At 40.2% G+C, this 17,647-nt stretch overlaps 1 protein-coding gene across 1 annotated transcript in view; it reads left to right on the forward strand.

The window, feature by feature from the left end:
* LOC126469835 (mitochondrial-processing peptidase subunit alpha) overlaps positions 1-17,647 on the forward strand; it is a 117,290-nt gene that overhangs the window by 51,617 nt on the left and 48,026 nt on the right. Inside the window, exon 6 of the mRNA XM_050097130.1 lies at positions 5,481-5,573. Within this exon, the coding sequence (XP_049953087.1) occupies positions 5,481-5,573 (93 nt within the window). The remainder of the gene's footprint in view (positions 1-5,480; positions 5,574-17,647) is intronic.

The following is a 17,647-nucleotide window of genomic DNA, read 5'->3' on the forward strand; positions in this document are numbered from 1 at the left end:
CCACTTGGCTCTGTACCAAAGGTCCGCAGTCAGTCCTGTCGACGATGCTGCAGATGGTGAGCTCTGCTTTCATCCCGCTAGCGAGACTGGCAGTCTTCACCAAATCAGATAGCCGCCGGAAGCCAGAGAGGATTTCCTCCGATCCATAGCGACACACATCATTGGTGCCGACATGAGCGACCACCTGCAGATGGGTGCACCCTGTACCCTTCATGGCATCCGGAAGGACCCTTTCCACATCTGGAATGACTCCCCCCGGTATGCACACAGAGTGCACATTGGTTTTCTTCCCCTCTCTTGCTGCCATTTCCCTAAGGGGCCCCATTACGCGCCTGACGTTGGAGCTCCCAACTACCAGTAAGCCCACCCTCTGCGACTGCCCGGATCTTGCAGACTGAGGGGCAACCTCTGGAACAGGACAAGCAGCCATGTCAGGCCGAAGATCAGTATCAGCCTGAGACAGAGCCTGAAACCGGTTCGTCAGACAAACTGGAGAGGCTTTCCGTTCAGCCCTCCGGAATGTCTTTCGCCCCCTGCCACACCTTGAGACGACCTCCCACTCTACCACAGGTGAGGGATCAGCCTCAATGCGGGCAGTATCCTGGGCAACCACAGTCGTAGTCCGATCAGGGGATGCGTGGGACGAGCTGGCCGTCCCTGACAAACCCCCATCCGGACCCCCACAGTGATTTATATAGTATGCTTTATAACTTCAAATATTCTTCAGTTGAGTAAAAGCAGTGATGCTGTAAGTAGGACAGTAATTATTTTCCAAAGATTTTGGCCTTCATAGTTACATTTATGTTTTTATGAAATGTGTTATTAAGTTTGACTCCCATGTAGAATGTACTGTTTTGGTACAGGGATCTGTTGATAAGGGTCATATATAATTTTTTGTTTTGTCTGGTTAAGTGATCATGAATATCACAGTTTTTTTCAGTGTACTGTCCGTACCCATTTCATCTATTTTAAAGAATATGAGGGTTTACATAATGTAGATACATGGTAAAGGAGGAATCCCTTAAACGCGTGACTTGAGTATTTTACCAAGAAGAGTAAGAAAAAGGAATTCTTGTTGATAGTTAAGCAGGCCAGAAATTATGGAAATGTCATTCTCATTGAAGTATTGTCATGGCTATTTAAATTTTAAAATTTAAAATACATCGTCACTATAATTGCAACTGTTTGACATCTTAAATTCCAAAATGTATAATTAAATGCAAAGTTTATCTAACTTTGCTGTCAGCCTGCATAGATGGCGTCTCCACATTGCATCTATCAATGAAATTATTCAAAAGCAAATACTTGGGATGATGGAATAAAATAAAACTGTGGAGCAGCCACAAGTCGCATACAACTTTCCTTTGTTTTACAAATTTCGCTCGTCAAATGTGAGCATCTTCAGGAATTTAATAGCCAATGGCCACATACCAAATATGTGTAACTATGTACAGTGCCGAGGTCACGCATTTTTTTAAATGTATGATGTCGGTGCTGTATGCAGCCATGTATACAGTGAAACACTTATTTTACATTTTCGTGGGGTCTAGACTCATAAACCATAAAATTGAGAAAAATGGAGAATCGAGGAAAAAGTTAAAACCCCCAAAATATAAGCAAAAACATATGTAATTGACAGGTATGATTAAAAATCATAATCATCACCAGTTGTATAAAATCTCTGTAAGTGAAGGAAAGTAAGTGTACAATACAATGTTTATACAGTAATTTGTGGTAATGAATTTCATCAGTTCTTAAAAAATCACAGATGTGGAATAGCAAGTAAAAACTCACCAAAAAATTGAAATTGTTATTGGGATATGAGGTAATTGAGCTATTTTCTGACATGCTATGAGCACAGATTACATATCAAAACATGTGTTTTTGAGACATCTTTCCTTTGTGTTCACCCAGAAAAAACCAAAAATTGATGAACATTATGAATTAAACTGAAAACTGTTAAGTTCAGTGGAATCTAACGTGTGGTGGCGTGTATTTCCCTTTTGTAGCCAGTGGCAGTTTAATTGGGTCCAGCAGACTTTTCAAGCCACATATGCACTAAGCCTGAAACATGTTTCCAGCTACTTGATGTGGACACCATTTGGAAACATCTTTCAAAACAGGGAAACATCTGAAACTTCCTGGCAGATTAAAACTGTGTACTGGACTGAGACTCGAACTCGGTACCTTTGCCTTTCGCGGGCAAGTGCTCTACCATCTGAGCTAACCAAGCATGACTCACGCCCCGTCCTTACAGCTTTGCTTCTGCCAGTACCTCATCTCCAACCTTTCAAACTTTACAGAAACTCTCCTGCGAACCTTGCAGAACTAGCACTCCTGAAAGAAAGGATATTAGGATATTGCGGAGACATGGTTTAGCCACAGCCTGGTGGATGTTTCCAGAATGAGATTCTCACTCTGCAGTGGAGTGTCTGCTGATATGAAACTTCCTGGCAGATTAAAACTGTGTGCTGGACCGAGACTCGAACTCGGGACCTTTGCCTTTCGCAGGCAAGGTACTGGCAGAAGTAAAGCTGTGGGGACGGGGCGTGAGTCGTGCTTGGGTAGCTCAATTGGTAGAGCACTCGCCCGCGAAAGGCAAAGGTCCTGAGTTCGATTCTCAGTCAGGCACACAGTTTTAATCTGCCAGGAAGTTTCATATCAATGCACACTCTGTTGCAGATTGAAACTCTCATTCTAGAGGAAAACATCTATCCGTAGTAGTGTCAGTACAGATCAACAGAACCAATGTTTCAGGCCACCTTCTGCATGTTAGTGCAGCATGGCGCAAGTGTATGTTTATATGTCGCATTGTGTCATCTGTTGTATAGAGTTGTTAGGTGTTTTGTTTTATCTTGCTGAACTAAGTTAAAAAAAATGCAGTGGGTGAGGCAGCAGACTGTCGAGTTGTTATTGTTGTTCCAGGCTGATGGCTGCTTGTGGAATATATTAAGCAAGCAGTACAATAACAGCAAGAAAATAAGACGCTCTGCAGGAAACTGATGTTACATTCGGTAGAATGCTGAGAAGGACTGCGTAGAAAACAAAATAAGGTTGTTTGTTGTAGCTTGTATCAAAATCTGAAGTAAATACTCAAGGCTCTGGAATGAATCTCCCTTTGACAAAAAACTAAAGCTAACAACTGGTCTAGTTATTTGTAACTGCTTTCCTGAAATTTCTATCTTTTTTTAAGAGATGTTGATACCATATATGCCAGAAATTCAAAATTGTTATGATGATATCCAAGTGAAATTACAGAAACTAGAGCTGTCTTCCATACTCAGTCCCCATATGTTGCAAGTTTTTCGCACAAGTTGTTCTATAGTAAATTTTCACTCAACAAAGACAATGATTGTATGCAAATAAACAAATTGATTTCTTACAATGTCTAATCTGATTTTATCAATTACTACCAACCACTACACAAACTCTCCATCAAAATAATATCGTATTTTTAAAACCAGTGAAGAAATTCATTGATAAATGCAACCTTATTCTGTAAAACTACAAAACACTGAGGTGTTTATGGCCAAGTCACGAGTCACGAAAAATAAACAAAAAGAGAATGAACGATGACGACATCTTTCATTATGTTTACATGAACTTTCAAGTATTAATAATGCAGCAGCACATGTTACAGTTCCCTCGTCTCTAGACACGACGTGGCAGACAATATGAAAACAGTGCAACAAATAGCGTTGCAGACAATGTGAATAGAGTGAGAAATGTTTACAGCCAGTGTGGACAGAAACAGATACAAGAAACAACAGACAGAAACAGATATGATACACCATAGGAAATAATGTTTCCAACAGAAACATGTTTCCAGTGGCAGTGTGGATGCAGCATCACACTACTTTTTTGTGGTTGTGGTGTCACTATTGGGCATTCGAATATCAACTTTTGTGAGCACTTATGAATGACCCCTGTGTGAACTGTGTCAATTTTTTCCTTCGTAGAGTGTGATGTATGTGGGCAGTACACTGATGTATGTGGGCAGTACACTGTTTCAAAGCAATGGTGAATTGAAAGCATATATGTCACACTTATAATTAAATATCAATTAATAAAACATCAGTAATGTAAGTCTTCAAGAGATTTTATGATGACTAATGCACAATACTAAGTTCAGATGAGAAACCTGTAGCATAATAGATAATGTCATGGTTAGCTGACTTGGAGGTTATTAGTTTGCATCTTGCTGCATGCCAATATTTTTTTTCAAATTAGCACTGTTACCACATTCGTTACGATTGTCATAAAATATGTTCTGCAATATTCGATATTGTTAAACATTTCTGTCTGGTTAGAGAATGAAGGATGAAATAAATATTCGCCTGTTTATTTCTGAATGTGTGGTGATTCTCGAGTGTGTGGGTAGACAGAAACCTAAGAGGATGGCTCACGTTCCTGTGAGTTTAGTGGGCACCAATATAATTCATATTGTTCCTTGTCACAAATACTTCACTGTTTATTTTCAGATTTGTGGCAATTTCTGAGTGTGTGGTGGGACAGGAACCTAAGAGGACAACTTAAGTTGCTGCAAGTGAAATGATGAAGACAAACATTCTATTCTTCCTTGTCACAAATATTTCGCACATTGTGCAATCACAGACATATTCCCCTAAAGAGTTCTTGCTACAACTGAGATTCTCCTGTCACTAACACATCCATAAACATCAATTTCATGCTATAACATCAACAAATCGATAACCTTGTTCCTGGTTGCCTTTACAGTGCAACCACGTTATAATTACATTAGTTCCTGCAAAAAGTAGTGTGAAACGTACTTTACCTAACATCATTGCGCGGTGAAGCTAAACATTGCAAGTTGTGTTGGCAACTCCAGTAGTGGATTATGCCAGTATTTCCTCTCTCATGTCGCCCCTCTCCGCAGTGGCCATCACACCCATGGTGCGATTTGTCTGATCTTTGTACCACTTATAACTCATTTAGTCAAATCAAATGTCAATAGAAAGAAAACATAGGAAGAAGTCAAGTGAGACTTCAAGTAAGAACATAGAATCGAGTAAATCTTACTAGGAAGAAATGTAAAAATCCAGGAATTTTTAGCATTGATCTTATGGGTTTTCACAGGGGCTATGAACTTATGGTGTAAAATAGTGAAAAACGTAAAATTGGAGAATGTAAAATTGAAGTTCCACTGTATTTGATATGAGGCCATTGGCAGCTACATTTCTGAAGATGAAGATGCTAATGCCTCACAAGTGAAACATGCAAAGTAAAGGAAAGTTGTATACAACTGTGGCACCTCCATAATTTGATTTCTGATGCTTTCTGTTCCCCCTGCAGGCAATGCCACCACTCAGGCAGGGGGGTGGGGGAATAAAATAAAATAACTTGTTTGTTTGTAATTGATAACTGTAAGTGGAGTTTTAACACCTTTAATTTTCTTATTTTTTGTACCAATAGTGCTGCAGTATTTCAAAATACATTGCTCTTATGATGTTTCTTTACAGTTGAGAAATGCTATCAGTGCAGTGAGGTTCGATGTAGATACGTTAATGTCAAAACCTGAGCAGGACCAAAACATGACTGAATTGATACATGCTGTAAGTATAATTTAAGAAAAATATATTAATTTTTTATTCATTTCCACTTTAAAGTAAGACTACATTTCATGGTATTTCCTGATGGTTTTACTAGGGAAACAAGAATATGTTGTCTATATTTGTATTGCGTGTACCACTACTGTGTTGGATCAGTATTAGCTTGTATGATGCAAATGACTGACACACATAAATGCACTACGAACTCATCCCTAGGGATGTGTTCATTGCAGCTGGTATTTGCTGCCAACAACTGAGATACCTTTCAGTCACAGTGTAAGAAAAAGCCTGACAAAAATGCTACTAATGACAACACACACTGTTGATTTCACAAACAAAACTACCGTATTTACTCGAATCTAAGCCGCACTTTTTTTCCGTTTTTTTTTAATCCAAAAAACCGTCTGCGGCTTAGAATAGAGTGCAAAGTAAGAGGAAGTTCTGAAAAATGTTGGTAGGTGCCGCCACAACTAACTTCTGCCGTCGAATATATGTAGCTCTACACAAAAAAAAAGAAAGAAAGAAAGAAACGTGGAAGACGGGCTTTTTTCTCTGCCCTGAGTTTCCCTATTGTTCATCTCGGAATGTAGCAGCATTTCAATGTTCTATGAAAATCCGACTGGTAAGACTGTTGGGATGTTGTCAAAATTGCCAACTATACGTTCTGAATTTTTTCCTACCTGTGAGAAGAGATGGTTGCTAATAGGAACTTTTATGAATTGTGAATCACATGTAGTATTCTCTTCACCATAAGAATAATACGAATATAAACATTTTGCCATGTATTCTTTCATGTTTGCTGCTATCTCATTTAAATCCAGTCTGCGTAATAAATTACGAAACTAGAGTGAGACAACAGCAAACGCGGAAGAATATACATATCATGTCATGTTTATATTCATATTATTCTTATGCCTAATAGTGATACAGTCAGAAATGAAGCACGGCAATTGACTAGATTTTTAAATCTACGATGACTCTAATTTCTGTGCAGAATGTAATGTAGTAAAGAGGTGTCTGCAAAGATTTTCAAACGGGGAAAAATTTTCGCTACACTCTCGTTCAGAACAACTATCATACACAGTCTATTATTTGGTTCTTGTTGATCATTATAAAAGAAAGCAGCAGTGTAAGTAACTACAAATAGCAGTCTTTTGCCATTGTTTCGCTAATGAGACGATTCTTCTCTCTTTTTTTAAAATTGTAAGCGGCGGTAGTGCGCACAAAAGCAAGCCATTCCGCGAGCACCGACAGGCCGTAAACACTCATTATCAGAATGCAACAAACAATGCACAACACAGTACAGTAATGCATTTTCAGTTAAGAGTGACGTAAACACCTATAACAAAGACAACGGCACTTATCAGATCAAAGAAAAATAAGCAATCAATTCAAACCAGACGAAGCACGTGAAAAAGGAAGGGTACCCGTATAAATACGGACGGAGCGCCTGACGCATAGCAATGGCTACCTGGTAAAGCTTAACTGCTAAGCTTACAACTCGAACCAAACTACTGTAGCTGTATCGTCATTCATTCGACTTAAATTGTGTCTCATATTACAATGGACCAACTTTGTTTCAATTTGGAGGTGCGGCCTAAAACTTTTCTCTCCCCTTGAATTTGGAGTCTCAAATTTCAGGTGCGGCTTAGATTAGAGAAATTTTTTTTCCTTGATTTCGAGTCTCATTTTTCAGGTGCGGCTTAGATTCGAGTGCGGCTTAGATTCGAGTAAATACGGTATCCAGGAGTTCGTTTGGAGTCATCACTCACGCACTTATTCTGCTGATCTTATGCTCTCAAATGCTTACCTTTCCTGCTCCTTATTGAACAACAGTCAGCAACATTCCTTCCCGGACAAAAATGCACTTCAAACCTGGTTTGACAACACTTTTAACTCATAATCAATATGTTTCTACAGGCGCAGAATCGGTAAACCCCTTGAGCCTTCACAGACTGCTTCAGATAATGTGAAAGAATGTATTCTTCATGATTAATTTCTCTCTCTTGTTTACTGTTGTGTTCAATGAACTAACGGAAAGTGCTGTTAAAATATGCAGTGTACTAATACAAATGAAATACAACTTACCATGAAACCCTCACGACAAAAGTGTGCTTTAATAAGACATAACGTATCTGTAGCACAAGCACCCACCAGGTTAGCTGAGAGCACTATTGTGCTGCTTCCTGGACTTGCGTAGGTGCACCGGCCCCAAATCAAATCCACCTGGTGGATTACTGACATCAACTGATGTGCTGGCCAACCTGGATGGGGTTTTTAGGCGATTTTCCACATCCCGCTAGGTGAATACCAAGCTGGTCCCCACATTCCGCCTCAGTTACATGACTCACAGTCATCTGAACGCGTTCGCACTATTCCATGGATTACACTAGATGCAGACAGCTGCAGTACACTCATTCTGTCCTGGGGGGGGGGGGGGGGGGGGTGTACGGGGTGGCAGCAGGAAGGGCATCTGGCCACCCCTTAAAACTAACCTTGACAAATCCGTTCCTAGCCGATCCTGCGAAACTGCGGGACAAGGCACCAGCAAAAGAAGAAGAAGAAGATGATCTGTAACACAAGTGGCATTACTCACTTAGAACTTAAATGGTCTGTGTTTACTTGCTGTACTGTGTCATACCCATGTTGTGTGGAAATGTGCCATTTCATAAATAAAATTTTCTTGTTCACTAAAACCAAAAATTATTTTGGTAGAAATGGAAAGCGGCATTAACCATTGTGCAGTGTTTTTCGCCTGTACGCTACAGGTAACTGGAAGTAGCAAGACAATCTTCACCAGATGTGATTCACAGTTGTGGACCACATCCAGTGCTCCTACTGTAAACATGAGTGGGCAACATGTCTATCCTAACAAAGTATTCATAAGAGAAGTATGTGTTATCGGCTACTGTGGGAGTCGGCACTGATAAAAACAAGGAAGGAGAGAAGTTGCAATGGCCAGCAGCACGAATCCAAAAATGATCTATTCATTAAACTTTCAAATTATTACAATACTTTATTTCTAGAAAGAAAATAATCATAACTTCTCTTTATAAAGTGGCTCCTATGCCTCCCACTTGGAAGTTCTTTAGCTGCTATTACTACTCGCATAGTGCGGGCTAAGTATTGGCTTCCTATTACTCAGTACTGATGCTCTCGAAGTCTGTGAACACACTGAGCTGACTAGTGATGAGTGGCTGGTTAAATCAGCATTGACAGTGGGCACTGAACTCTTGTCCTCCTGGAGGTGTGGCACTGCCCGCTCTTTCCAGTTGCATGCATGTCAGCGCCTTCTTAATGCTGTTTCATGGTGCTGAGCTGGTTGGTTTGCAGTTGATGCCTTAAGACTGCACAGTATGGAGTTGTAATGTTGTGACACAGATGGGCAGATGGTTCTAGAATTTGTGGAGACTGTCAATATGCTGCTGATTCATGTCAGACTGCCACTACGTAGGAGGTGGTGAACAAGTGTTGCAGTCTACCATACCATTGTTCATGCCCACCCCCACACATGCTGTAGGTCTCTCATAAATTATGACACTGAGCACAGATTTACACCTGCATTAACTGGCTTTTTGCTGTCAGCTTTTCTGACTGGTTATTCTGCCACTGCTGTAAAGATGAATATTGAAGGTAAATATGAATATTCCATATGGCGAACATCCACTGCTTCCTGTTCTGCCGGTTCCATCATTCAAAAAATTGTTAAAACAAGCAACAAATAATTATCTGATGATTATGAATAGCTACTTCCATGACCTACACAGAATTGCAGTACAAACTCAAGGGCTTTTTAGGATTCTGTTACTTAATTTTGTTGTGGTTGATTTCAATTACAGTAGAAGAGGGGGAAAAAGTTTGACTTCATATTATTTTTCGCTGGGATTTGACTACAGCAGCACACAGCTAGCGAGGTATTGAGAAAGTGTTCATTTTCTCATACCTGTAATAGAGGCAAAGGCTGAAAGAAGCATGTTTCTCACAATGCAAATGTTGGGAGAAATTGTAATTTACTCATTAAATAATCTTTTTTCAGTCAAAAACTCAAATCTTCCAACTCACTGTCACTTATTATGTACAGATTGTTCAGAATATTTAATCAAAATTGTAGTGAGTTTAGTAGGATAATTCAGCTTCTGTCCTGGAAGTCCATTGACTATCACTGTGTTGCCAAACGTTTTCCACATGGCTGTTTATACATAATTGTTTTTTGAGGCAATACAAGTACTGTGCAAACATCTTTCTTGCTATGTATGTAATGGGACTTTGGTGGCATTCTTTCCTTAGTCATTGCTATGCAATGGTGTTAATCTGTGTCAGATACATGAGGATCAGAATGTAGTACCTATTTATTCAAATAACCAATAGTCAGATTATTTCAGAAAAGTGGAAGCACCTAATTACTTAACTAACTGTGACTTACAGACCCTGCTTATTAACTGTAGTTTCAGTTGCGTAGAAGATGTTAATATTAATTTGTTAAGCAGTTATCTGCAAGATTGAACTCTGTAGTCATTTTTGAATCATTGATAACTCATTAATTGAGAATTATGTTCTTTAAGTCAGAGTAGTCAAATTGATGCCAAATACAAGAGGTGTCATTTTCAGATTTATTTTGGGGTGTATTTTGCAAACAGTGGTGCTTGATTTAACTGCAGTGTGAGCAATGTTTAATAGTGATATTGTATGTAAAAACATTATTTATGAAACAAGGTGCAAAAATAATCATTACAAGTACATAAATGGAACTAAAACAGGCAAGATAAAGTGTGAAGCAAGCTGCATTGACTAATAGTATTTACAGTAATTACTTACTATGTGAAAAATTCCACATACAATCTGTAAGTATGCATTTGATGAAACTATGGTAAAATATGTATTACAGCTACACAGGGCAAATTTAAATTTATTTTCTACCAATACTCCAATGTAAAGGAGTAATAGAATTTCTCACAAAGTAACATGCAAGAGTTGACATCATTACAAAGGTGGTATGTAGTCTTAAATTTTTCATATGTCATTCTGTAGAAGCTGTCGGATGTATACTTGCCAGAAAATTGAATGGTAGCAATAATATGTTGTCAATTTGCTAGAAGTGGTACACAGCTTAGGGCTATGGCAAAACTTCATCTTTTCACTCGGACAGAAGCTTGCATTTAATTATTCACATCATCAGTGCACACAGTTACATGCTGCATTAGCAGTACCAAAAAATCATTAAATAGAGGTAAAATCAATAATGTCAAGGGTGAAGATAACTGGCATTCAACATTACATTACAGCCATTAACTGTAAAACAAGGAAAAGAATGACCTCATTTGGAAAGGATTATGTCATGGCTCATTCCGTAGCTTGTATTCAATTCACAACACTGTTCATATTAGACAAAAAATTATTTACAACTTTACCCTGTTGTCATATTTTGCCCCTTTACCCAAGAAGTAACTGAACATCTTCAGCAGCATTTGTGTCTGGTTGGTGCTAATGAGATAGGTGCTTCATATATTAGATTGAACAGATTGATGGGTGTTTCCCTTCAAATGTTAGAAGCGTCTGGTCCATCCTCCTCTTGTTCTTGAGTGGAACATGAGGCAGTGAGGCAGGGCAAGTGTTCTTGTTTGCTTGTCAGTGCAAACTGTATGCTAACTTGCAGAGCAGGATGAAATAGGTGAAGGGTAATCAGAGTTGTTGCACGTAAGAAGCAATGACATCACCACACTATCTGTACATAGGTTGTAAGCAGTAGATTAAATTTGCCACCACTAACATCATTAAAAATGGTTGGACTGTGTAACACCACCGTACTGACTGAGCACCGATACCATTCTGATCATACAGTTATTACTGTCTTCTGCTCTCATTGATACAATATAATAACTGCTGTGGTTTGCCAAGAAAAGGGAGAAGTGCTATATGAATGAGAATTTATGCTATAGCAAGAATAAACACAAATTATGGAACATAGTACTTCGTAGAGCAACATATAAGATATAATGAAGTACAGGTTGTGCGTATCACTGAACACACTGACTATACAACAGTAGTACAGGTTAGAGAATATGCCATGCACTCGTTTGCGATAACTTAAATTATAGTGTTTCTTTGGTGGCTCACTGGAGCGTGCCAGGGGCCATCCCAGGTGTCCTGTATAAGCGGGCTGGTGAACTGTATGGATCACTAAAATCACATGCGTCATGAGTGAAGGTACATCACTCCTCCCTTCTGTGGGGGTGAAAAAAACCACATAAATACATAAAAACACTAGGCATAAAAACACTGAGATTACGAGTCCACAAAACACCAATGATGGTGCTGGCATCCATTTCGTCGACTGATGATGGTGTCTGCCGTAGCATGTAGTGGGCAGTCACCAGCGAGTATGGGTGGTTTGGCTTGTTGTCCATACCTCGTGAGAGGCTGTAAGGCAGGACCAGTGGTGGCATCTCCATAGCGAACTCCTCATCGAGGCCAGTGGTTGGTGTCAGAGGCATCAGCGGGTGTGTTGGAGATGACAGTTGCCCAGAACCCAGCAACGGAGGCAGTGACTGTGGCTGCAGTGTCAAGGGCAGAGGGAGCCACACAGGCGATGGCAGTTGAGAGGTGGGAGCAAAGGCAGGAACCCCAGACAGCAATTTGCCAAGCAGTGACCCCAACTATGGTGTGAACCGAACTTTCTGTGACACAGGAACGGGTATCGGCAGTGGCGGGGTCAGGGGAGGCCATGGGCCCTCTGGAACAGACCTTGCCATGCGCGGCCACAGCTGGTTGAAGTGACGGGCTGCCCATTAGAAGTGTGGATGATGCACAGATGCTGGCCCCAGTGACACTTGATGACAGGAACCCAGTTCGACTGGCGACCAAAACCACCAACCCAGACAGGCAGACCCAGCTGGAACAGTCATGAAGCTGGCGACTCAGGCGGATGCAGTGTCAAATGCAGCAGGAGGAGGAGGATCCGTGGTTGGCGACCATGTAGCAGCTCTGCCGGACTTTTGTTGGTTGATTGATTTGAGGGAGGGGACCAAACAGCAAGGTCATGGGTCCCATGAGATTAGGGGAGGATGGAGAAAGAAGTCAGCCATGCCCTTTCACAGGAGCCATCCCAACATTTGCATGAAATGATTTATAGAAATCACGGAAAACCTAAATCAGGGTGGTCAGATGTAAGTTTGAACTGCTGTCCTCCCAAATGTGAGTCCAGTGTGCTAACCATTGCGCCACTTTGCTTGGTCTAAGTTTTTGTCCTCACCAGAGTGAAATGGTACTAACTCAAAAAATGGTCTAAAGCAGCTACAGGGGACTTGCCGGAGACATACTTCCGCATCTGAGTTGTAAATGTCCAAACTACGCGTTCGGACATGCCATTATATTGAGGATGAAACGGGGATGCCGATAGATGCCGAACACCCTTAGCATGACAAAAAGATGCACATTTTCAAGAAACAAACTAGGGATGGTTATTGGTTTCCACAGCTGATAGCGGCCGCCGCACACATGGATGGACAATGCGCCACATAAGGAAACTTGGAAAAAGTGTCCACTACAATGAGCCAATACTGACTTAAGAAGGGCCCAGCACAGTCAACATATAGATGCTCCCACAGGTGCTGCGGCATCAGCGAGGGGAAAAAATATGCGCACGGGGCCACCTGTTGCTGAACACAATGAGTGCAAGTGGCAATAAGCTGTGTGATGTCTCCATCTATGCCCGGCCAATACACATGCTGATGGGCCAAAGGTTTGGTGTGAGAAGTCCCACAATGACTGACATGCAAAAGCTGTAGTACATTATGGCGTAAGGAATTTCTTGAGGTCGAATGCAATCTCTAAAGCCTCCTTTTCAATCTGAGAATACCACTGCTGAGCGGAAGTTACTATCTTAGAAGGAAGCAATGGGCCATTCAGATCCATCTCCATATTTGTGTGCCAACACTGTGCCAAGACTATGCCAAGAGGAATTTGTAGACAACAACGGATGCTGACCCATCTGAAAAGTGGCCAGATACAGGACAGATTGAAGCCTCGATTTAAGCCAAGTGAACACTCGGTCACAAGCTGGTGACCAGAAGAAAGGCACATTTTTATGCAAAGCGCATGCAGGGGCTGAGCAACAGTGGATGCGCCTGGTAAAAACATATGGTTGTACTCAACTTTACCTAGAAACGCCTGCAGTTCCTTATCGGAGGTTGGCCGCGACGGCAGTTGCGTCAACTTGCTAATGCAAAGGCTTGACTCCTGTTCGAGAAACCACTAAATCTAGGTGCTCAAATGACACCTGAAAAAATTGAGATGTGGCAAGATTGTACTTGAGACCTGCTATCGATTGCAGAAAAGCTCGTTAGTTCTCTCTTGTATGTTGCATGAATTTTGACTCGTTCCACATCATTACGAAATATCGTATTCATGATCCATGGAACTAGTATTAATCTAATCTAATCTAATCTAATCCTCATATTACTTTGTGAGAGGGTTGTTTTTTTCTTGAGATCAAAATGGAACAGACAGTGTATCAGTCGTTAATATTTTCATGGCTAATTATGTGATACTGATTCCACTTGCTCCATCGGATCTGTGAATAGTACCCCTGTTTGGCTACTCAAAGAATATGCAAATAATGATGTCCTCATACTGCATTAAGAGCCAAGATGATGTCTTTCCGTTTATAACTTGGCAACAGCTGCAGCGTCCACTGGTCAGCCAATGTAAACACGATGCAGCACCATTGAGCATTGTTTATCGCTGCACTTGTTGTGAGTCACAACCTCAAGAGTACACTGTCTATACTAAATATATTACAGAATTAATACAATCTCCAAGAATGTCATTAACATAAGATGGGTTGAGTAAAATTAGATTTTGTAACTTGCCAATACATAACAGTAATATTTAATGTCGTTTGTTTTGTTTCATTTGTTTGACCTCTTAGCAGTATTTGTTTATGCAGTATTGTATCAAATGTTGCTTTCCTTTTCATTAAGTACCCAACAGTTGTTTGGTTTTTTTATTTAATACATTTTTGTTCCAATGTTCATCAATAAATTTACATCTCTATTTGTGAGGGTGCACGCTTTCACATGCAGAAATTAAGTGTTGGTTTTAATCTGATGTAGTAGTAGTAGTAGCAGCAGCAGCAGCAGCAGCAGTTTGGCGTTATGAATCAGCGGAGTGTGGATAGTTTCTGCAAATTATAGAACCATCTGCCCACCTATGCCGTTGCATCACAGCTCAATAATTCTCATGTGGATGTTGTGATAGCCCTAGGGGTATCATTCATATGAAAACATCATGGGCTACATTAATAACTCTGTACCCAGGTACTGCATTGAATCACAGCACCATGCCCAGCTTGCTGAATCTGTTGTTGTTTCAGTGTACTGTATGTTGTAAAGCTCTTCAGCATAAAAGCTTTTCACGTTTATTGACAAAGCATCAGCGACAGGTATATTGTAATCATAATGAATAGAGGATACCTGTCATTCTTTCAGTATTTATAGACTGAATGTTATTTTTGCTTGAAGATGGTTTACTCTAAACATTGCTGTCAGTATTTGTTGTACCTTGTTGCACATTCTAATAACAACTGCTTCTCGTTTCATGTTAGCAGAAGCTGGAATGAAATTTGCATGGCATAAATTACATGGTTTAATTTTCAACAGCTTTTTGAAGCCACATTGTTGGTCAGTGCATATGGTTTCCTGCACAATAGCCTTTCGTAATTTGGAACTTTGATATTTCTAGCTAACATACAGTCTCCCTATGGGTGTTCATTTGTTTGTGTCTCTTTTGTGAATAGTGCCAATGACAGAGATCTGAAGAAAAATGTATTCTGCGTCTATAATTATGAAGAAGCTGAGTTGCGTACTCATAATGTTTGCAGTACAACCACTGGACATGCTCCAAAAATTTGATTAACTTCTGGTGAATGATCTGATGAGTTTTCAGTACATGTAAGATAGCAAAATGCAAATAGCCATGACAGTTATTGATTTAAGATGTTTAGTTTGCACTTGGTGCATCTGAGTATTATTCCCCAAATCTAGTTACAGAAATTCGAATAAAACTGATTCACATATCCTCTGGGTATTCTAGCACTCGGCAGCCATGTCTTTGAGACACAATCTGTAGTCACCTCCCAGCCCGCTCATGGAACAGTTCGGCTGATATTCAACCTGCTGGTAGTATGACTGAATTTTGGTAACAATGCAGGATATGTTTGTCGGCTCTGTGACTGGCAAGTTACTTCCTGGATGGCACAGGATTAGGTTGCTAAATTCACTTAATGTCTTCATGTCATTTGTACTGAGTAATATGAGTGATTTTCACTTAAGGTGCAACATAAGACTATCAGTTTATGGTTTTGAGTCCAGAAAAAGTCGTTCCATGTGGAACTTGCTACTAATCTAGTCATTTGCATTGATTTATCAGTCATCATACCACCAGATAAGGGAGAGATGAATACTGTAGCTCATCATTAACTCTGAGGTAATGTGGTTGCCTTTAAAGTGAAGACTTTTTTGGCTCGCAGTACCAGTATCACTGAAGGCCAGATTTTTAGCCATTTTGTGACAGGCTTACAAGCAATCTCATAAAAAACCAATAAGGAAATGTAAGAAAACTTCTCCATCAAAGGTCGTCTGAGTACTTCCAGTTACCCATAGTGTTAAGAGCAAAAAATCTATGGTACTGCACAGTGGTTAATGCCTCTTTCCACTTCTGCCAAAACAATTTTTGGTTTTTGTGTTACACCATTTTATTCGTGAACTGCCACATTTCCATACTACTTGGGTGTGACACAGGTCAGCAAGCAAACACAGACTGTTGAAGTTCAAAGTGAATAATACCTTACTAATTTGTACCGAGATAAATGTGCTCATGATACAGGTACTTTATATTTTATTGAAGCACACCTTCATCATAATGTTACTGTAGTAAGTTGTATTTCATTTGTATCATAACAGTGCATACCCAAATAGCATTTTCCATTACTTTATTGAACACAACAATAAAAATCAGATTGAAATTGACTATCAGGAATATATTCTCTCACATTATCTAAAATAGTCTGCCATTGCTCAGGTAGTTTACCTATTCCCCTCCTGTTAAAACATACTGATATTGAGTGAAAGATGCATTCAAATGCAGTTTGAAGTACCTTTTATCCAGGAAGAAATTTTCTTGATGCTTGTTGAATGATTGGGGAAGGTAAACATTTGAGGGCATAAGATCAAAAGAATAAGTGTGTGAGTGATGACTTCCACACAAAGCCCTGGATGGTTTTGTTTGTGAAATCAGAAGAGTGCATTGTCATGTAGCAGCAATGCATGATGCATTTTTGTCGGTTGTTTTTAATACACTGCAAAAGGAAATTGTCTCAGTTGTTGGCAACAAATGCAATCTACAATGGACATACCCCTGCGGAGGAGTTCGTAGTATCCAACACTCTTTTTGAGTCACCAGGTGCAAAATACTATGTTCACGCTGCCCTTTGCTCGAGTATATGCCTTTTGTTTGGACTCATTGAGTGTCCGTCAAGAAATGTTGTTTCAGCATGATGGGTGCACCACCTCACTTCTTACGTGCGGTTCAGAGACATCTCAACAGAAAATATGGTGAAATATGGCTAGGTCGAGGTGGTCCAACTGCGTGTTTAGGGGAATAGTTTCTGATAATTTTTGCTATTACTGATTTTTCAGAAAATAAAGTGAATTATCTTTGATGTTCCACCAGAGTGACAGCTTTATCAGTCAGGTGAAATGCAATTTGAAAAATAGAGGAAGGAGTGGACTCAAACTCCTGACTTTGTGTCTATGTTGGGCAGCGTTTACTATGAGACCACAAGCTGATCCAGCACTGCAACAGCTCAAGAAGAAGAAACACATCCTCCAGACACTTCCACATCCTACAGTGTTCACTGATTGTTCGTATATTTGGGCATAGAATTATCGGGGGTGACTGGTTGTTTTGTTGCCCCCCTCCCAGTGAATGACTCGGAGTTAGTCTCTGTAGTGGCCATCCGGTGGCCAGGTTTATGTATGCACAATCTTTTTGTGGGCCATCTAGAGGAAACCCTCCTAGCC

Source organism: Schistocerca serialis, chromosome 3 (assembly GCF_023864345.2).
Source record: "Schistocerca serialis cubense isolate TAMUIC-IGC-003099 chromosome 3, iqSchSeri2.2, whole genome shotgun sequence".
Classification (NCBI taxonomy): Eukaryota; Metazoa; Arthropoda; class Insecta; order Orthoptera; family Acrididae; genus Schistocerca; species Schistocerca serialis.